Source organism: Lycium ferocissimum, chromosome 2 (genome assembly GCF_029784015.1).
Source record: "Lycium ferocissimum isolate CSIRO_LF1 chromosome 2, AGI_CSIRO_Lferr_CH_V1, whole genome shotgun sequence".
Classification (NCBI taxonomy): Eukaryota; Viridiplantae; Streptophyta; class Magnoliopsida; order Solanales; family Solanaceae; genus Lycium; species Lycium ferocissimum.
In genome coordinates, this window is record NC_081343.1 from 56,665,425 (window position 1) to 56,687,611 (window position 22,187).

Genomic DNA, 22,187 nt, shown 5'->3' on the forward strand with positions numbered 1-22,187 from the left:
GTGAATCCACTACAACAAAATGCATATATAGCTACAAAATACATTGTAGCTAAATATGAAAATTTCCGTGGCTAAACACTTTAGCTACAATATTTCTTTCCGTAGCATCCGTAGCAATATGTAGCGTATCTAAAAGTTAGCTACAGACTTTACATGATCCGTGGCTAGGGACTAATACTTATTGCTACGAATTCTTTTGTGTTGTAGCTGTGACGGTAAAATGTTCTTGCCACGAAAAATATATTTATAGCAAATAATTTTATTCGTTTGACACGACAAATAAAACTTGTAGCAATCTTTATATTGTAGCTACAGTGTGTTCTTTGGTAGCAAAAATTTTAATTTATTTTCCACAAAAATATAAATTTGGTGGCTATTTTTATAGTTCAGTCTCGTGGCAACAAAAATACATTTAGCTACGAGTTCAAAAATCTATAGCTATGAAATATATAAATAATCGATTCTTTTAGCCATCAAATATATAAAATTATAGCTAAAAGTTTTTTTCATTTTCTACGAGAAGTGAAATGCGTAACCTTGTTTTTGGCAATTATATATACAGTTAGCTACGAAATCTAAAATTGCATCTCTACAAATTGAAGAATATGCCACAAAGCATTGTTAATCAGAATAATTCTTCTATATGAATCAAAAGTTTTGGATTACAAAATAGGTCTCAAGTTACACATTGTTACATATCTAAATTTTCAAACATTCACAATACATAATTCATCTATGACACCAATTACAATAGCATTATCTTGCTTGAGACTCGAACCACCACGATCTTCTGATTTCTCTCCCCCCACACAACCTCCAATTGCATCTTAATTTGATCAATATTTGCCCAGTTTGTCATTGCTGCTCTAGTAATGCCATAAATTTGCCTGTTAATTTTGATAAAGTAAAAACATCAGAAATATAACGAATGACTATATAAATATATCTAACAGTTTATCGTATATTATGAGAAATTATATATCGATTAAATTCTCATAAAAAATCTTTACATATTTTCATAAAAAAAAACTCTAAAGCAATCTTAAAAGGGATATCAAAACTCCAGTTATTTCATATATATTTCATTCTTTTACACTAAGAGTTTCTTCTAACAAAACCTCAATTAATAACAGTGAAACATAAAAATATTAACATGAGCAACAACATCCCTAAGAATAGCAAGAGAGTTCATTTTTCGACTCAATAAACTGCAAATATTAAGTAGGAAAATCAATAACCACCAACCTTGAAAAATGAGCAAGATTAATTTCATCAAAAGCATCTCCTGAATCGCATATTAGAAGCTTCAACCAAAAATGAATAAAATATTATTAATATACCAAACTAACAAATGAACATAAAGATTCAAACTTTTTTCTCTTCTCTATTAATTAAGAAGAAGAATAAAAATGCTTTTACTGAGTCCAACATAAGTTACAAATGAAATTTGAAGTGTACATTAAAAACAATAAAGAGGAATGAAAAAAAGTAACCAAAAAATATGGTGACAAAGAGTGAGAGCCGCAAGAAAAAGAATGTGATTTAAATAGGAGAAAAAAGTGCTCAAAATCTATAACATATCAGCTATGGAGATCTTGTTGATGTAGATATAATACAAGAGGAACCATCACTTAAAATATATACAATACTTTTGCCCCTCCATTGCGTAATTAAAAAAAAAAATCAATTAGCCTTCTCCATTGCATAACACCAAAGAACCCCTTATAATTTTTTGATCCGGAGAAATAAAGATTTGTGTTGAGAATTGACAAAGGAAAAGTGGAGGGATGTGGCGGCTGGAGAGAAAGAACTAGGACTAGGTTTTGGACTTTTTGACTTTACTCAATTTCCGTTCTTTTCTAGTTTTGTTCTACTATATAACTTTCTACTTTTTTTTTTTTTACTTCTTTATATGCAAATATTGTAATATAAATAAATGTAAGTAATACAATTAAGTACTATTACCTATAAAAAGAATCATAAATATATAAGTATGTTAAATAGAATGCCACAAATTAAATATTTATATGAATAAAATAATACACTGAAATATATTTTTCAAGTATCATGTCGCCTAATATATAAAAAAGTATTGAAAAATACTTAAGATATTCAACAATGAAAATTAAATCTACTAAATATATTGATAATATATTTTATTTAAGCTATAGTTAAAACTCGCATGTAACACTTTTTATTGAATTATGAAATTGTTAATTATTAATATTGCAAGAAGATCATAAAGTTAATAATGTATATGCTATTTAAACTTGATATTAGCGATCAATAAACAAATACAAGAACATAATTATTTAAATCTAATATAGTTAAATATCAAATTTAATTAGTATTAGATATTTAGTTAAATTGCATTTGAAGATTACAAGTAATTCTTCGCTTAATACACGTTATTATTAGCTAAGTTAGTGTTATATGCACTCCTATATCAATCATACATTTTATTGAAATTTTAAAATATAATTCTTGATAATTTAGGTATTATAAAATGTTCAAATATAGTCACGAAAGAGACAAGATCCCGGTACTATATTCGAATCATAATAAACTTTTAATTTATTTTTTTTATTTAGTATGTATTTCTCACATGTAACACTTTTTTTATATTGAATTATGATATTATTAGTTCTGGCATATCTCATATTCTATTATTTTAATTACATCAAACTATTAATATTTAATGATCAATTAGATTTATGATAATCATTAAGTTATTAATATTGCAATAAGATCATAAAATCAATAATGTATATGCTTATTTAAATTTAATATAATTAATAATCAATGTAGCGCACGCACACACATATTTGTTATATTGATACTTACAAGTAATACTTTATTAAATATAAAAAAAAATTATATGTATATCAACCATATTCTTAATTTTGTTGAATAGTATCAGAAATACTGAAATGTTACAAATATAATGCAATAGTCACAAGAGAGGCAAGACCTGATCTTGTATACAACCATGTTAAGTTCTCAATTGTTAGTTTATGGACAATGAATTTTATGATAATTAATAAACTATTAAATTAGTAATAGACCACTTTTTTTAATTCTCTAGATTAAATTAGTAAAGGACTTTCCATTATTAATATAGTTGTTTAAATTCTATGTAATTTGTTACTTACATTATTATTGGATATAAATCAATTGTTATTTTTATTATAGTTGAAACTTATAGATAATACTTATTTAATAAGTATTATATCTTTGTAATCACTTTTGTTAATGGACTTAGATATCAACCATATTAAATTTTTAGTTGTTAGTGTAACTAGATATAAGAAAAACATTATTCTTAAGTGTTACATAAATAGAAAAATATAGCCTATAAAAAATTATTACAATAATATTCTTGACAACGAGATTTCATTTTAAATATTAGCGATAGATTTCATAACTAAAGTGTATTTTTCTTTAAAACTATTTTCGTCAAAAATAATATTATTAGTTTGTATGTGCTCCTATGTCAATTATATTAATTTGAAGTGCTTAATTAGATTCCTGATAACTATCAAGTTATTAAAATAGCATTAAACCATTGAATTGACAACATTTATTTATTTAAATTGGATATAAAGTGATCAATAAATAAATACAAGAACATAGTTATTTAAATTTAATATAGTTAATATTCAAAATGTAATAAATATTATTAAATTTAAATTTAAATTTTATTTAAAATTACAAGTAATTCTTCGTTTAATACGAATTATGATATACTAGTTAGCATTGTTATGCACTTCTATATCAATTATACATATTATTGAAAATTTAAAATATAATTCTTAATAATTTAACTATTATAAAATGTTAGATGTAGTCAGAAATGAGACAAGACCCTGTGCGATATACGAATCATATTAAATTTTTAGTTTTTGGATTCAGTATATAATTTTATTTTGATAATCAATAAATTCTAAAGAGAATATATGATTGTACACTATAACACTTTTTATTTTCTAAATTAAACAAATACAATATACAATGCAATTGACACAATATTATAGCTGTTTAAATTCTATTCATTTAGTTATTCACATATTAATTAGGTAAGACTTATTTTTTTAACTATTATTATCAAAACTGATGTTACTTTAGCTGATAATATTATTGAAGACATTAAATCAAAATCTGAAACTGACTATTATAGCTATTATGCCACGCATTACCATGGCTTTTTAGTACTTGAAGCAAAATTATTTATTTAGCTAAAATGTTTTATTTTAAATAAATTTTTGTGGCTAAAAGGTTATTATTGCTACCATAAATCTCTAAGTCGTGGCAAAACTAAAAATTAGCTATGGAGTTTTATTATAACAAAAAGTTTGTGGCTATATCATTTAACTATTGCCATAATCTTTTACAATTTGACGCAAAAATGTTTATTTAGCTACAATTTTTTGTTTCAAATAGTTTATTGTTGCTAAAGGTTACTATACTACAAAGAAGTTCCAACTCGTGGCAAAAAATAATAATTAGCTACGGAATTTTATTATAGCTAACATTTTGTGGCTATATCATTTAACTATTGCCACAATTTTTTTATAACTTGAAGCAAATATATTTATTTAGCTACAACATTTTGCTTCAAATAATTTATTGTGGCTAAAAGATTACTATCACTACAGTAAGTTTCAACCCGTGGCAAAAAATTTAATATTAGCTACGATATTTTATTATAGCAAAAAATCTGTGGCTATATCATGTAACTATTGCCACAATGTTTTATAACTTGAAGCAAAAATCCTTATTTAGCTACAATATTTTGTTTCAAATAATTTATTGTGGCTAAAAGGTTACTATTGCTACAGTAATTTTATTGCGTAGCAAAAACTTATGATCAGCTATAAAAGTTTGTCGTAGCAATAAAGTTGTAGCTATTTAGGTAATTATTGCCACGATTGTTAGCAATTATAGCAAAAATGAGGAATTAGCTTTGTCAATTTGATTCTTGTGGCTAAGAAATTTTGCGAAATTGTAGATAGCTACGGAATTCATATTTTTGTGGCTATTACTAGGTAATAGCTACGATTTTTAAATTCATAGCTTAATCGGTTTTTTTAACTAAAAAAAAAAAAAAAATTTGACTGAAACTCCATTATTATTAGTCAAATAATTTTTTAAACATAAATAGTGGAGTGAAATCATCAGTACACATAAAAAAAGGGGAGTATATATAGACGAAGAAAAATTAGAATTGATGAGAAGGTAAATATACTAGTATCTAATTTAATGAGAGAAATTTATCTTAGTTTACTCAACTGTATAACCTATGCCAAATTTTAAAAAATATTAAAATTTGAAGTCTTTTATGAATAATACATAAATTATAATGTTATATATAATAAGCTAATCCTTCATAATTTCAGGGGCCTAAGCAAAGGCTTCACTTGCCTTAGCCGCCCATGGTTAATCGATAAGGTTATTAAATACCCCTTTCGTAATATAGTTTAAAGTCCATTTATTTAACGCTTAATAATATACAAATCTCATCCTTGATTCCTTAATTAGTGCGCTTTGGAAGCTAATTAACGATCATCTTTCCGAATATTGTGATTTTAATATTATTAATCTCATCTTTGATTCCTGAACTATATTACAATAAATCAATAATGTAAAATTGACCCGTATAAACTGTTGCTGACCCCGAACTCTCTATTATATACTCCTAGAATAATAATCTCAATCACATCAGTGGTTTAGCTCATGATACAGAAAAATTTCATGTGATATTTTATTTGGACACTTATCTAATATTGTTTATTTATTTATTATATAGGGGTAGAGGAAGGGATTACAACATGGGAGAAGCCCTCACCAACAAGGTGAAAGTTCGAGTGGAATCTAAACGTTGAACAGCTACAAGATCAAAACGACCTTACATCATTATCTAATATACTCTGTTTGTTATAAACCATTTTGTACGTCCAACCACTTTAGAACAATTCCAAATATGCTCCACTAAAGTTTGAAGTTCGGACAAAATAGTTAAACCCCGATATGTGCATGAACCTCAGGTGAAATGAGCGTGATTTCAGTCATCAAGGGAAAAATGATTGAACATTGATGGAAATAAAAATACTCAAAGGAATAATATAAGCACACGGAAGAAAGACTCAACATATGGTTATATAAAAGAAATTTATCAAAGTAGAGAGAGAAGGTAGGAGAGCTTTACTTAATAACTCAAAACTCTTTGAATCTCACTACAATTAAAATATGTGACATAACATCCCTATTTATAATACTAGAAACTAAAATAGACTAGGACTAGAAAAACCTATTCCAATATGGATTTGATAAATAAATCCTAACTAGACATGAATTAATAAACTAAATCCTAAACAACTTAGGTTTCCACTCTTGGTTTATTTCCTACATAGCCTCCCTTAAACTAAGATCTTCAAACTTGACCATGCCTAGCATCATCTTCAACTTTGTGAACAACTCCAATTTTAGTGGCTTTGTGAAAACATCAGCAACTTGTTCTTTAGTCTTGCAATAATCATCTCCTTATCTTGAACCAAATCACGAATGAAGTGATATTTAATGTCAATGTGTTTGCTGCGACCATGAAAAATTGGATTCTTTGTTAACTCAATCGCAGACTTGCTATCACAAAATATTTTTGTAGGACTATCTTGCTTGTGTTGAAGAAATCCAAGCATCCTTCTCAACCATAATGCTTGTGTAGCACTACTTGCCGCCTATGTACTTGCCTCGTTGTTGACAAAGCAACTACTTGTTGCTTTTTTGAAGACCAAGAAAATACACCAGACCCCAAATAAAATGCATATCCAGAAGTACTTTTTATTTGCATCATATCACCAACCTAATCACTGTCTGTAAATCCAACGAGACTACTATCATTAGTCTTTGAATAAAATATGCCATCAGATTACGTACCTTGAATATATCTCAAAATTCTCTTAGCTGCTTGCAAGTGTGATTGACGAGATGACTCCATAAACTGCTTAATTAATCCAACTCCATAAGTAATGTCAGGTCTTGTAGAAGTCAAGTACCTTAGACTCCCAACCAATTTTCTAAAATATGTAGCATCAACAAAATCAGCAGTTCCATTTTTAGTCAACTTCAATTATTCTTCAACAGGGGCCAGAATTGGCTTGGATTTGTCCATATTAAATCTTTTCAAAATATCACCAGCATATTTTTTCTGAGAGATAAAAATTCCACCTTCCAATTGAGAATCTTCTATGCCGAGGAAATAAGACATTAGTCCCAAATCAGTCATCTCAAACTGTCTAATCATGGCCTCCCTAAATTCAGAAATTAGTTTGGGATTATTGCCAGTAAATATTAAGTCATCCACGTATAAACACACGATGAGAATGTCTCCACCAGAATTGAATTTGATATATAGTGTATGCTTATAGGGACATCTATGAAAACCATGTCCAATAAAATAAGAATCAATACGAGTATACCAAGCTCTAGGAGCTTGTTTCAACCCATATAACGCCTTCTTCAACTTGTAAACTTTATTTTCTTGACCCTTTTTGACATACCCCGCAGGCTGCTCAACATATACTTCTTCCTCAAGAACACCATTCAAGAAGGCAGATTTCACATCCATTTGATAAATTTTCCAACAATTATTTGCAGCAAGAGAAATAATCATACGAATTGTATCAAGTCTTGCAATAGGTGAAAATACCTCAAAATAATCAATACCTGCTTTCTGCTTGTATCCTTTAACAACTAATCTTGCCTTAAAGCGATCAACTTCTCCAGTTGATTTGTATTTGGTCTTGCATACCCACTTGACTCCAATTGGCCTTTTGAAGCGTGGTAAAGTAGTCAATTCCCATGTGTTATTTTTCTCAATAGCATGAATTTCTTCATTCATTGCATGTATCCAACAATCATCTTTCACATTTTCCTCAAAAGTACGGATCACAATACCGCAAATAGAGCAAAATTCACAATATCTTCGTCGGATAAATCATTATCATTACCCACAACATAGTCTTGCAAACGGTTGGTAAATGATGATGTCTTTGCGGCGATTGGATGTCTCCGTTTGCAAAGGTTGCGCTAGTTGTTCCTCTTGATGTCCGCTAGAACTTCCTTCCTCAATGACCGGAATTATTGGTTGAGATGTGGAAGATTTAGGATCCTTCTTTGACCAATCCTGCACTCGCTCATCAAAGGTAACATCTCTCGCTAATAATTATTTTTCTTGTATCTGGATTAAATAATTTGTAACCCTTTGTCTCATGACTGTAGCCAATGAAAATAAACTTTTCTGCCTTATCATCCAATTTCTTTCTCAAAACATTAGGAACATGAGCATAAGCAAGACAACCAAATACTTTTAGATGAGAAATACTTGGTTTCTTACCTGTCCAAACTTCTTGTGGAGTTTTTCCAAAATTAGATCGAGTAGGACACCTATTTAGAACATAAATTGCACAGGAAACAGCTTCTGCCCAAAAATCTTTAGGAATATTTTTGGAATGCATCATAGATCTCACCATATCCATCACTGTTCTATTTTTCCTTTCAGCCACACCATTTTGTTGAGGAGTATATCTAGCTGTCAATTGATGCTTAATACCATACTTCTTCAAATAATTATCACACACAAGAAACTCAGTTCCCCTATCACTTCTCAATGTCTTAATAAAATATCCACTTTGCTTCTCTACATAAGCCTTGAAGCTCTTAAAAACTTCACATGCATCAGATTTATTTTTCAGAAAATATACCCAAGTCTTTCGGCACAAGTCTGAGTGGATTAACTCCAACGGTGCATTCGCCCTCCAAGCTTTGCCTTTTTGAAAAGGTTCTCTATACTTTTTTCCCAAAATACAAGACTCACACCTTCTGTCAGGAAAATCAATAGAAGGCAAACCATCAACCAAATTCTTTCTTGCAAGAAAATTCAAACTCCCAAAATTCAGATGCCCAAAGCAGAGATGCCACGCCCCAAGTATCATCACAATTCACAGAACTAAAGCAAGGTAAATCACCACGATTGAGATAAAGAGGCCATAAACGACTATTATTCATCTTTATTCTTGCAATTAGTCCTATTTTATCATTACTGATAGTTCTCATTCCGTACTTAAAACGCAAATCATAACCTTTTTCTGTTATTTGCCCCAAACTCAATAAATTGTGATGAAGACTTGGAACATAATATACCTTAGATATAAAATGAGAAGATCCATTTTTTGAAGTAATTGTAATTTTTCCCCTTCCAACAGCCGGCACCTTTGCATTATTGCCAAGTCTTACTATAGCTTTAAATGATTCATCCAGATCAACAAATAATTCCTTATTTCCGGACATACGATTGCTACGACTAATCAATAAACCATTCATTACCTTTATTTTCTTCAGTCGCGGAGGTAGAAAATAATAATGTCTCTTGTTTATCTCCATAATTTTCAGCCATCTTTGCATGTTCTTCCCTATTTTCAAATTCATTGTACCAACAATCACGTAGATAATGTCCATATTTTCCACAATTATAACACTGAACATTTGATTTATCACGTCTTTGAAAATTTTGGTTACTCTGTTGTTCCCTCTGAAATTATTATCATTTCTTTGTTGATAGGAAAAATTACCTCTACCACGGCCTCGATAATCACCTCTACCACCTCGTCCTCTACCTCTGAAATTGTGACCTCGTTGATTTGTTTCAGCCAGATTTGATGTTTCTTCTTTTTCTTTAGGTTGATTCACCTTTGCTTGCAATGCCTCATCAACTGTTTCAGTTGTTTGTTGATTGAGTGGACATCTCATATGTCACCAGTTCACCTTCTAAATCATCAAGTGTCAAAGTGCTAAGATCTTTGGTTGCCTCAAGAACTGTCTTCTTAGTGTGAAATTTTATACTCTAGGACCGCAATATCTTTTCAGCAACTTTAACTTGGTCTAATGCTTCTCCATTAGTCGTCATATCGTTGACAATATTAATACCTCTTGTAAAGAATTCTTTGACAGACTCTGTAGGTTTCATTTGGGCCAACTCGTACTGCCTTCTAAGCTCTTGCAATTTGACTTTTCTTACGTCTGCGGAACCTCGATGTGAATTCACCAAAATTTTTCGAGCCTCCTTTGCCGACTTTGCATGTAAAAATTTATTGTACACATGCAATTCGACCTTGCTGTCAAGGTAGAAACGTGCCTTATAATCCAATTGTCTATTTTTCTCCAAATCTTTAGCTGCTTCACCGGTCAATGTTGTGCCTTTTGGGGTTTCCACGAACCCTGTATCAATAATGGACCATAGTCCAACAACATTGAAAAAATTCTTCATCTGTTGATACCAACTCTCAAAATTATTTTTGCCATCAAACACAAAAATGGGGACAATTTGGTAAATAGGGAATATCCATATTCTTTTATATGTGTCGGATCTCACACGAGGCTTTGGTCGGATCTCACACAGGCTCTGATACCAATTTGAAGGAAATAAAAATACTCAAAGGAATAATATAAGCACAAGCGGAAGACTCAACAATGGCTATATAAAAGAAATTTATCAAAGTAGAGAGAGAAGGTAGGAGACTTTACTTAATAACTCAAAACTCTTGAATCTCACTACAATTAAAATATGTGACATAGCATCCCTATTTATAATACTAGAAATCAAAATAGACTAGGACTAGAAAAACCTATTCCAACATGGATTTGATAAATAAATCCTAACTAGACATGAATTAATAAACTAAATCCTAAACAACTTAGGTTTCCCACTCTTGGTTTATTTCCTACAAACATTAACCACACATAACTAAAACTAAAATAACTGAAATTTAGCTATATGTATCTGAATTATACCTTCAGCCATGTGAAACATTAGACACCGCATATCTAAAGTTATTTTAAATTAGGTAAACAACTATTTTTTATATATATTTTGGGGCATAGCTTAAGTAGTGGCACTAAAACCGGGATCTGTGCACTTCCCTCGTGAGAACCATGGCGGCTAAGCCCATCTATAATTTTATTAAGCCCCTGGGAGATATTCCTAGAACCCAAATATTAATGGAGATTCCTCATTGAAGCATATGTTTATGGATTGTTCATAGTACAGGTCTTCCCCAGTTGAATACTCGATCTAGGGCAAAAACAATTTTATAATGTCCAAGTTGGAGAAATTTCCAACCATATTTATGATTAGAACAAATCTTGCCAGCTGAATAGCCCCGGATATGGAGGGGGGGGGGGGTGAGAGAGAATTCGGCATTTATATAAACATATTATTCTCTGGATTTATACAGGAGTTTGACTTTGAGTCTAGGTACACCATGAGAATAAGTAGATGTGTAAATGAACAAATTCTTCTCTATAATATAGTTTAATTTGAAAGGGTAATCATTAGCAAATTAATCTTTTCCTCAAAGTATAATAGCTCATTCTCATTAGGGTAATCATTAGCAAATTAATCTTTTCCTCAAAGCATAATAGCTCATTCTTTGTCATTTTGGTTAGAAATTTTGTTATAGTATTTCACTTTGCAACTTCTTGCACGATATGCCTAGCATTGAAAAGAAAAGAAATTGGTAGCATTCAAATTCTGTGTATTTTGCTCTTTTCATTCTTTGTGGCAAAGTGTTACGCCTAACATGACCTTTTTGCAGTCTCTTCCAACTTCCAAGTGTTGGGAAATAATGTTTGAACATGTTGAAACGATGAATTATTTTAAATTCATTTGGGTCCATTAAATTTCCAAATGGTTTATGAATTAACATTGAGTTGAAATACATTCAAATACATTAAGTCCTTTGGGTCAAAGTCAAACTGTTGAGCAAATAAAGAGGAGTTATACAATGTACTATTTAAGTTAAATAGTACAGAGTTGATTTTTTATCTTTTTTCACATAAGATATTAGATTGCTAATAAAATGTTTGGTTCATGTTTTTCTTTTCATAACTAACAGGAGTACAAGTAAAGAGGGAAGCTATGTTTTATTTTATATAGGGTAGAAAATGGAATAACTAATACATCTATTGGTAATACTTGGATTGAAACACAAAATGGCAAGAATACCTCTATTCAAACTTGTATTTTTTTAAAATAAATTATGCATTCTATAACTAAAACAAACTAAATATTCAATAAAATCTCTATATTACAAACTAATCCCTTCATTACTATTCTCACATAACTAATTTATATATATATATATATATATATATATATATATATATATATATATATATATATATATATATATATATATATTATTATTAACACCTCTATAACTAATCCCATGTATTACTAATCCTTACATAATTAATTTTTGCATTACTAATAGCGTATAACTCTAACCAACAACCAAAGGGCAGGCGAATCCGGGAATTTAAGAGGGGTTCACCATCAAGGGCGGAAAGGTATTCGCCCGAACCCCCTCGACAAAGACTCACTATATATATGGTAATGTTTTTATTTTTTATGCACATATATAAATTTTGAATCCCATAAGCCCAAGACTAGAAGTTGGCTCGGTGGTTTAGGAGGTTCAAAATTTACCTTGAGGTTCCAAGTTCAAATCTCAAGCACTACATTTTTATTTGCATTAGAAGAAGGGAAATGAAGAAATAAAAGGAACAGAACGTGCAACAAAAGACCAATAGGGATTCGATCCCTCAACCTTGAGCACTTGAGACTGGCGCCTAACCAGTGCTCCATTCAATTTAGTTTGACCATGTGTTCCTTCAGTTACTATTAGATGTATTTATAAGAATTATACACATAATATACCGAGTTTAGTCGGGTGATCATGTGTTCACGTGACCCATTTTTTACACATAAATTCGCCCCTGCAAAGGACGCCTAACTTCACCTCTATAAATTGGATTAGTATTTGAAAGGGGAAGTCATGAGCAAATTCATCTTCTTTCCCTTCAAAGCATGATAGCTCATTCTTTGTCATTCTCATTATAAAAAAATCCATTCTATTCTCTTAGATTGCATTATCTTGCATGAAATCTCTTAAGGTTTTTCTATTCCAAGGAAAGAAATTGGTAGCCTTCAAATTCTCTCTGTTTTACTCTTTTCACTCTTTTTGGCAAAATGCTACTCCCAAGATGATTTTCTCCACTGTCTTTCTAAATACTCTGAAACGAACGTCACCAAAAACATTTACACCCCAAATTCTCCAATTTATTCATCTATCCTAGAATACGCTCAGAAAAACCCCAGATGGTTGAATTCTTCACATCCCATTTTCATTGTCTCCCCTAGAGAAGACTCAGAAATCAGGCCTGTCATTCTTTGTAGTAAAAAACTAGGGCTACAAATTAAGATAAAAAATGGTGGCCACGACTATGAAGGCATATCTTTTCGCTCTGAATCCCCATTTGTTATGATTGATTTAAGCAATCTTAACAAAATCAAGATTGATTTAAATGAAGAAACAGTTTGGGTTCAAGCAGGGACCACTCTTGGCCAGCTTTACTATGCAATTGCCAAGAAAAGTAAAGTCCATGGATTTCCAGGCGGTGTCTGCTTTAGTATTGGCACTGGTGGAATCATCAGTGGTGGTGGCCTCGGTGCATTGTTTAGGAAATTCGGTCTAGCAGCAGATAATGTTGTAGACGCTCGCGTAATGAATGTAAAAGGAAAAATTCTTGATAGAAAGAAAATGAAAGAAGATTTTTTTTGGGCGTTGAGAGGAGGCGGAGGAAGCAAGTTTCGGTGTTATTCTAGCATGGAAACTTAAACTGGTTCGTGTTCCTGAAAAACTTACTGTGTTCACGATTCATAGGAAGTTAGAGGGTAACCGAAATCTCCTCCAAAAATGGGAAAACATATCACATCAGCTCCCTGAAGATTTGTTCATCAGAGCTATTATTCAAAATGGTGGATCATCAGCAGGAAATGATGTTGAAAAGTATGTGGAATTCTATTTTCAGGCACAATATGTTGGGCCTGTTGATGAGTTAATTCCTCTGCTCAAACAATATTTCCCTGAGTTTAATTTAACGCGAAAAGATTGCTTCCAAGAGAGTACTACTGCTGATGCAGAGAAAGAATGCTATGAAGTTCCTTGGATCGGGTCAGTCTTATATTTCTTTTTCAGAAAACCAACTGAATCACCTGAAATTTTGCTGGAAAAGACTATTCCAACAGTGAAAAATTATTACAAAGGGACATCTGATTTTGTGAAGACTCCAATCCCAGAAAGTGGTTGGGAAATGATAGAAAGACTGTTTCTAGAAGAAGAAAAACCCCAGATAATTTTGGAGCCATTTGGTGGAAAAATGGATGAAATATCAGAATCTGAAATTCCTTTTCCTCATAGAAAGGGGAATTTGTATAATATTCAGTATTTGGTAAACTGGGGTGATAATAGTGAGAGTGTGTCAAGCCAGAAGATAGAATGGATGAGGAAACTTTACAAGGAAATGGAGCCATATGTTGCAAAATCTCCAAGAACTGCTTATCTGAATTACAGGGACCTTGATTTTGGAACAAATCAAGAGGACTACAGTTATTCCAAGGCCAAAATGTGGGGTGAAAAGTATTTTAAGGGCAACTTTGAGAGATTGGCTAAAGTGAAGAGTAAGGTAGATCCTAACAATTTTTTCAGAAGTGAACAAAGTATTCCACCTTATCAATTATCATACTGATATAGCTGAAGAAGATCGAGTGGAGTCCTTGCAAGATGTTATGTGCATGGTAATCAACTACTAAATAATACTCCCTTTCGTCCTAATTTATGTGACACCATTTCCTTTTTAGTCCGTCTCAAAATGAGTGTTACATTTCCTTATTTGGAAATGATTTAATGGAACCATCCATATTTTACCCTTATTGGGTCCCATTTACTCTTAAAGATGTACTTATTGTGAAGAAAAGTCAACAAAAGTAAACACTAAAGCAAGGCAATTTGGTAAACATAACAAAATCTTTCCTTATTTCTTAAACTTCGTGTCCGATCAAATGATGCCACATATAAATTGGGACGGATGGAGTAATAATAATCCGTACCGATTGTTTGAAGTTTTACAAATTAAAAGAGTCCTTTTTTCTAGAATGAGAGACTCATGGTAACAATTTTAGTACATGTGCTATAAATGTACTCATCATTTTGTCGACTTTAGTACAAGCTGGGATGCTCATCTTTTAGCGGTTCAAATAAATCATGAATATGTGTTTCACATATGTGATGTCTCATGTTTTTAGACAAGCCGGTATAGCTTGTGTCAAATTGTAATCGGAAGAGGCTTGGTTCAGACCCAAAGTTTATTGAATTTTTATATGGATCTTTCAGAGAAACTTCAATTTTAAAATTAAATTGTACTGTTTTTTAAAATTTTATATGGTCCAATAATCTGCGGTGGGATCACAGGAATCAACATAAGGTTCATAAGATTATTAAAATTGCATTCCCTCCGTCTCAATTTAAGTGTCTGAGTTTGACTAACACGGAATTTAAAAAATAAAGAGAGACTTTGAATCTTATGGTCCTAAATTAAAGATGTTGTATAATATATTAAAAATTGGATTTCCTATCTCCGATTCACTAATCTATTACCTCGTTGAAGTATATATATATTTTTTATGGATAATACAAACCTTGCCGACTGAGAACCCGGATTCAGATATTTGGATTTGGATTTTCATGTGCTTTGGGTCAAAGTCAAACTGTTGAATAAATTCAAAAACTATTAACGGAAAAGGCTCAAATATGCTATCCAACTATTGGAAATGGTTCATTTATGCCACCCGTCAATAGTTTGGCTCATTTATGCCATCGAACTATAGGAAATGACTCATTTATGCCATCGAACTATAGGAAATGGCTCATTTATGCCATTCATCAATACTTTGACCCATTTATGCCATTGCTCGTTACCAAAATGACTCATCCATGCCATTTTTTATTAACGCCGGTTTTATAATACCAGATATGACACGTGGCCTCCAATTAGAGGTCTACGTCGTTCAATTAAACCAGCCCAATTTTAAATATCAAATTAATAAAAAATTCGACCCATACACCTTACCCACTCACAACCATAATCTAGTTGGAGGCCACGTGTCATATATGGTATTGTAAAATCAGCTTTAATGAAATATGACATGGATGAGTCATTTTTATTAACGGGCGATGGCATAAATGAGTCAAACTATTGATGAGTGGCATAAATGAGTCATTTCCTATAGTTCAATGGCATAAATGAGCTATTTCCTATAGTTTGATGGCATAAATGAGCCAAACTATTGACGAGTAGCATAAATGAACCATTTCCGATAGTTGGATGGCATATTTGAGCCTCCGAACTAATAATATACATTCAAGTACATTAATGTGGATTATTTGAAAGGATACTCCCGACCAAATTTATCTTCTTTTTTCAAAGCATTCTTTGTCATTCTTGCACTAGAAAGTCTCCTGTAGTTCTTTTATGCTATTACAATTCCAAAGAAAAGAAATGGGCAGCCTTCAAATTTTCTCTCTTTAATCGCCGGGACCCAACTCCATGACACGTACTAATTCTCTTTAGCATAACATATTTCACAGATTTATTTCTTAAGTTACGCTATTATCAAGCGCAAAAATGTAAGTACCATTTGAACTTATATTATATAAAACTTTTCACTCTTTTCTTCCATTCCACTGTGCGATTCTTCGAAAACTTGTCAGCTTAGAAGTCTATCAATTCTTCTCTTTGACCCGCTCTCGTCGGTCCGACCATAGTCATGGGCGTCACACTACAAAATCCTCAAGGATCATCATTACTTACTTACAAAATCTTCAAGGATCCTAAGGATCGTCATTAGGATCAACTTTGACTTGTTTTGGGTATTAATGTTGAATAAAACTTTGAAACTTTAGTATTTTGATGATATAATTTTGGAGTATTTTTGTTTTAGATGATGAATAGTTTCTTATTTGATCTTTTATATTGCTTAATTTCGGGTGTTATAGGAGTTTAAATATATAGAGTGCAAAAAAAAAAAAAAAAAAAAAAAAAAAGGATGTGCATATGGAATGACAAAATTGGGAATACTAATTATAGCAATAATTTGAAAGCAGTTATGAAATTGAAGAATTACGGGGGTTTTAACTACCGTAATGTGAAAAATGAAATTTAAATTCTATTGCATTACGGCAATTTTCCAGTTTAAACATAAAAAAATGCCACTATGACAAATCAATATTGCGGCAGTTTTTATATGTATAGTACGACAGTTATTTTAGAACTGTCATAATACAATTGTGGCAGACGATATTACGACGTTATGTATGGCCGCCGTAAAAGTCATTTGTGGCAGTTTTGGGACCGCCGCTATACCTCGATTTTTGTAGTGTGCATAATATGTTCAAATTTCATCAACACATTTTTGTATTCAAAATTGGTCCAAACCAACTATAGATTTATCCAACCTTTTCGAACGCGACCCAACAATTTTCAATGGTTAGACTCAACACAACCCTTCAAAAATTAATATACCCACTTTGTCTTATTTAATAATTTTTTTCAAGCTCAACAAAATCAAACAATGGTGCATTACCCACTCAATTAAGTTCAATGGTACATTACCCACTCAATTGTAACTACAAACAAGCAATAGGTTTTTCGTTTTCTACAACACATATCTCATTCTTTTACAATTTTAGTAGTACGCTCGTAATTTTATTGAATATAGAATAGGGACAAGAGTGGCAGATAGAATAGTGGACACCCTCCAAATCTCCAATTATTGATTCAGCTTTGTTTTTAGTGAAATCATAGCCGTCTGCAGTTTCTAATTTGAGTTGTGCATCCTATAATTTATTATTGAAATTTTTACGGTTTAATTCATAATTTTTTAACCACAAATTCATGATTTTTTTTAGTGCACAGCTCATTTAGATTGAAAGTTCCTATAAGATATCGTGGGAGTTCTTTTTTTTTTGTTTTAAAAAGTTTATGATCTATGAGACGTAAATCGATTCGGCGAACGCAAATTAATGGGGTACACCTCGAGTACACCTCTACATAACATAACCATCGGAAAGGTTATTAATTGCCTTGTCATTCTGCAACTCAACATCAGAATTTAATACAAAAAATTGCGCGGATTGGCCTTCATATGGAATACTCTTTAATTTTTGTCCTTCAAATTGTTGTTCTTTAATTTTTGCATCTACTTCTCATGTAATGAAAATTTAAGGGCCAAATTATCTTTATTGGCTGGTCTATTTATTGAAAGAAGAAGAATAAGGAGGAAGAAAGAAAATGGAGAAGAAGAAGGAGAAAAAAGAAAGAACAAAGGTGCAAATATACCCCTTAACTTTGCGATTTAGAACAAATATACTCCTCGTTATAAAAGTGATGCATTTATTCCCTGCCGTTATATAAATGGTGCAAAAATACCCTTGCCACTACACAAATGATGTTAATATACCCTTTTCATTGCCAGAATTTTTTTGAAAAATCATTTAGCTTATCTTTTAATTAAAAAAATGTCACGTGGCTTTAAAAAAATATGTCTACCCATTTTTTTAGTAGATTTAATTTTTTTTAAGCCACAAGGCATATTTTTTCTAGCGGGTTGTCTCGTTCATTTAAAAGAAATATCTCCTTGGCTTTAAAAAAAAAAAAGTCTACCAATTTTTTAAAATGAACCAGACCCGACCCAGCAGAAAAAAATTAACACGTGGCTTAAAAATATAAGTCCACTAAAAAAATAGGTAGACTTATTTTTCTAAAGCACGTGATATTTTTTTAATTAAAAAATAAGCTAAATGTTTTTTTAAAATAATTTGTCAGCAAAAAGTGTATATTTGCACCACTTTTGTAACTACAAGGATATATATGCACCACTATTTTGACGAAGGGTATATTGTTCTAAATCACAAAGTTGAGGAGTATATTCACAAAGTTAAGGGGTATATTTAGACCTTTGGCCAAGAAGAAATGAAAGGAGATGGGAGAAGGACAGAAGTACAGGCAAAAATTTAAATTTGCACCATTTTTGTAATAATGTCAAAAGTTAAACATCAATCTTGAAGAAGATCATCCGGTGAAAATTCTTCAACATTTCATCATGCTTTCGTCTTTGCAGAAAAGAAAAGGATAGCCTTCAAAACTCTGTCTTATGCTCCTTTCATTATTTTCAGCAAAATGTTACTATTCCAGAAGACTCCCCCTAGTACTAAGAACTTACTACTAATCGACTTAATTGACTTCAGTAGTTAAAGATTAAAGGCTTAATGCATATGCGTCCTCCTAAACTTGTTCCTTTTTTCATTTTGGCACCTCAACTAAGCGTTGTTCCTATTAAACCCTTGAACTTGACCTCAAGTGTGCCTATCAAACACAATCCGACTTACATAGCATCTCACATGATGTATCCTTAAAAGTTAAGCTAATATATGTATGGAATTTGACTATGTTGATAAAGATAATGCTATGCTGATGATGTATTCATATGTGAATTCTTGATTCTCTTTGTGAAATATGTTTTGATTTTCAGTTATTTTTGGTTTAATTTCAGTTATTGTGATTCGTAGGGTCTTTTGCCAATCATACTTGAGTAAACAAAAAAATGAAACTATATGCTATGATTCGTAGGGTCTTTTACCAACCATATATCTTTTGTGCAAGTTGGATTGTATTTGATAGACACACTTGAGGCCAAGTTCAGGGGTTCAATAAGAACAACACTTAGTTGAGGTGCTTTTTGAGCCTTTAAAATGGAAAAAAGAGCAGAGGTTGGGTTTTGGGAGAGAGGGGGGGGGGGGGGCGCACATATGCATTAAGCCAAAATTAAATTGAGATTTTTTTTATGATTATGTAATAAATATGTGTATGAAAGATATATTCTGTATTTATTGTTTTGATGTAAATATTGAGCATAGTTAATATTTATCCTTTAAGCAACACATATTCAAGATTTATATTAATCCATAAAAGATGAGTATTCAAGATTTGTTCAGCAAAGCTGTACTACGAGTAGACAAAATGATAGTATTAGTACATTTATAGAGCATATACCAAGATTCTCTCCATAATCTAAATCTTATATATTTATAAAAGCAGGACATAGGCTCGCTGACGTGACAGTCTAAAAGTCCAACATTTGCATTTATCTTTATTCGCATTTTTTTTTGCCTTCATTATATTAATTAATTAATTAATTTAATTAATTAGTAAAGAGGATAATCAGACATATCCTTTGAGAATAGTTGTGACCGTTTCAATCGCTGTCTCCAAGCAATTTTGCTTTTCTCTCTTCAGTTAGTAGTGAATTAATTCCCACTTATTCCAAGACCACAATCCCACGCCCCTTTCAGTCATTCAATACCATTGCTAACCTTCTTTACTTTCATCTCTTCATCCATTTCTAATGTCATTAATTCTAATACTGCCATTCCACGTTCCTTTATCAGTATTTTTTGCTTTCATAGTCTTTCACTTTTCTTTGCCTGTACGCTGTCATTTCCTATGTCATTTACTGAGAATCAATATACGTATCTTTTGCTTTTTATTTAACTTAATTATTAATATGTTGTTGTTTCAGACAGTGCTTTTGGAGAAGCAGTAAGCTTTTGGAGGTGTTTAGAATTTCCAGTAAAGAAGGTAACAAAGTTGATGAATTACATTCAGTTTAATTATCTTCATTGGGGTCATTGACAGTATTATTTACATGATTTTTGTTTCTGTATATGTACTCTTATGTATTGATTTTTAATAGTACTATGACTTTCATTTTGTGTATGATTATTCTCTGGTGTACATGTACTCTTATGTATTGATTTTTAACAGTTCTATGACTTTCATTTTTGGGTATGATTATTCTCTGGTGCACATTTTCTTGTCTCTTCAATTTTCTTATAATCTATATGAATGATAAGAGAAACAAACGATGGAAAACAACATGTTTTTATTTTTTGATTTTGCCGAAGCATCAACATTTTGCAAAAAACTTAAGAAGAAAAACTGACAATTTGATTGATGCTAAGAGAGCTTAATTTTTTTTTGTGTTCAAGTTGATATTTTGGTAAAGAGAAAAAAGCATGTTGAATAAGGGGAGAATTTTTTTGTTTGATACTTTAATAAACATCTGAAGAATGCGCTTACATTTTCACATGTACTTGCGCAAGGTTTGCTAATTGAAAATAATTCTTCAATGTGTTTATGAAGACAAAAGGGTAGTAACTCCAAAGTTAGAATAAAATTCAAGGAATGTGTCCCAACACAACGTAAATTTTGAAATAAAGACTTGACACTATCTTCTCAATGGCATTAAGAAGTTTGTTGTGCACAATACAATTGATATTTATAATTTTTTTAATTAGGACTAATAGGCAAAATTCTTTGTTACATATTCTCTCCTCAAGGACTCCACCATTGAGTAAGTACAAATGTAATTAATGCCTTAATCCATATTTGATTTCTATCTTAAGCATTTTTTCTAGATTTTTTTTATGTATATTGCTTATATATTTGTTTTTGTTTTGTTTTTGGTATTATAATAATTTAATTTCTTATTTTTCCACTAAATTTTTAGAAAGATCATTTCATATTTGCTGAAGGTGTGTGTGTATATTTATGTGTATATATATATATATTCTTTGATTGTAAAAATTTAAAATCAAAGAATATATAGAAGAAAAAAAAGTTGATTAAAGAGTAATACTTTTATATCATTCATTATCTTTTAATTTAAGTTGGAATATCTTCAACATATATGATTTTTACAAGAATATGCCTGTTGTTATTTTTTAATATTAACTTTAAGTTGAAATATTTTCAATATTTTTATTTTTTACAATAATTTGCCCTTTGTTATTTTTAATATTCAAATATTGGAGAAGGATCATTCGCAAGTTCAATGAGATCATTCACACACGGATAAATTAACTAGCATAATATAAAGCTAGGCATAGATAATCCTATGTGACACCTCTCTATGGCCTTCATTGGCATTTATCTTTTTTCACCTTTTTTTTTTTGACATTTTCTCTATATTTCTTTGTATTTTATTATAAAAAATATAAAAATAAATGTCTCAACATTTACTACTCCACTCTTTCACATGGCTAGCGTTATAAAATTGAATTCTCCACATTGACCACTTTAATATTTCCTATTCATTGGGGTTTTAGTGTCATTATATGTTCATCCTTTTTAACTTTTGCTTCAATTTTAGACATCAAATTCCCCTAGGCTGACTA

General features: G+C 31.0%; 2 protein-coding genes and 1 long non-coding RNA gene across 3 annotated transcripts; 2 read left to right on the forward strand and 1 right to left on the reverse strand.

Moving 5' to 3' along the window:
- Positions 1-616: 616 nt before the first annotated feature.
- Positions 617-1,996, reverse strand: LOC132048228 (uncharacterized). Its single transcript, XR_009412931.1, has 2 exons — positions 1,246-1,996; positions 617-887 (listed from the first exon to the last, which is right to left on the reverse strand). It is a non-coding gene; the product is annotated as an uncharacterized LOC132048228 (long non-coding RNA).
- An 11,380-nt stretch (positions 1,997-13,376) lies between these two features.
- LOC132047779 (berberine bridge enzyme-like 22) lies at positions 13,377-14,171 on the forward strand. The gene is made up of 3 exons (XM_059438774.1): positions 13,377-13,708; positions 13,779-14,069; positions 14,144-14,171. Exons 1-3 carry the CDS (start codon positions 13,377-13,379, stop codon positions 14,169-14,171), a joined length of 651 nt encoding a protein of 216 aa, XP_059294757.1.
- LOC132048229 (berberine bridge enzyme-like 22) lies at positions 13,690-15,648 on the forward strand. The gene has a single exon (XM_059439134.1). The coding sequence runs from the start codon at positions 14,209-14,211 to the stop codon at positions 14,641-14,643; it is 435 nt and encodes a 144-aa protein (XP_059295117.1). The 5' UTR covers positions 13,690-14,208; the 3' UTR covers positions 14,644-15,648.
- The last annotated feature ends 6,539 nt before the right edge of the window (positions 15,649-22,187 follow it).

Bases quoted from the DNA above. Each gene is read 5' to 3' on its own strand.
- LOC132047779 (XM_059438774.1), top strand. From the start codon at position 13,377: ATGATTGATTTAAGCAATCTTAACAAAATCAAGATTGATTTAAATGAA. The intron at 13,709-13,778 runs GTGTTATTCTAG...CACGATTCATAG, and splicing joins GGCGGAGGAAGCAAGTTTCG to GAAGTTAGAGGGTAACCGAA. The intron at 14,070-14,143 runs GTCAGTCTTATA...CTATTCCAACAG, and splicing joins TATGAAGTTCCTTGGATCGG to TGAAAAATTATTACAAAGGG.
- LOC132048229 (XM_059439134.1), top strand. From the start codon at position 14,209: ATGATAGAAAGACTGTTTCTAGAAGAAGAAAAACCCCAGATAATTTTG.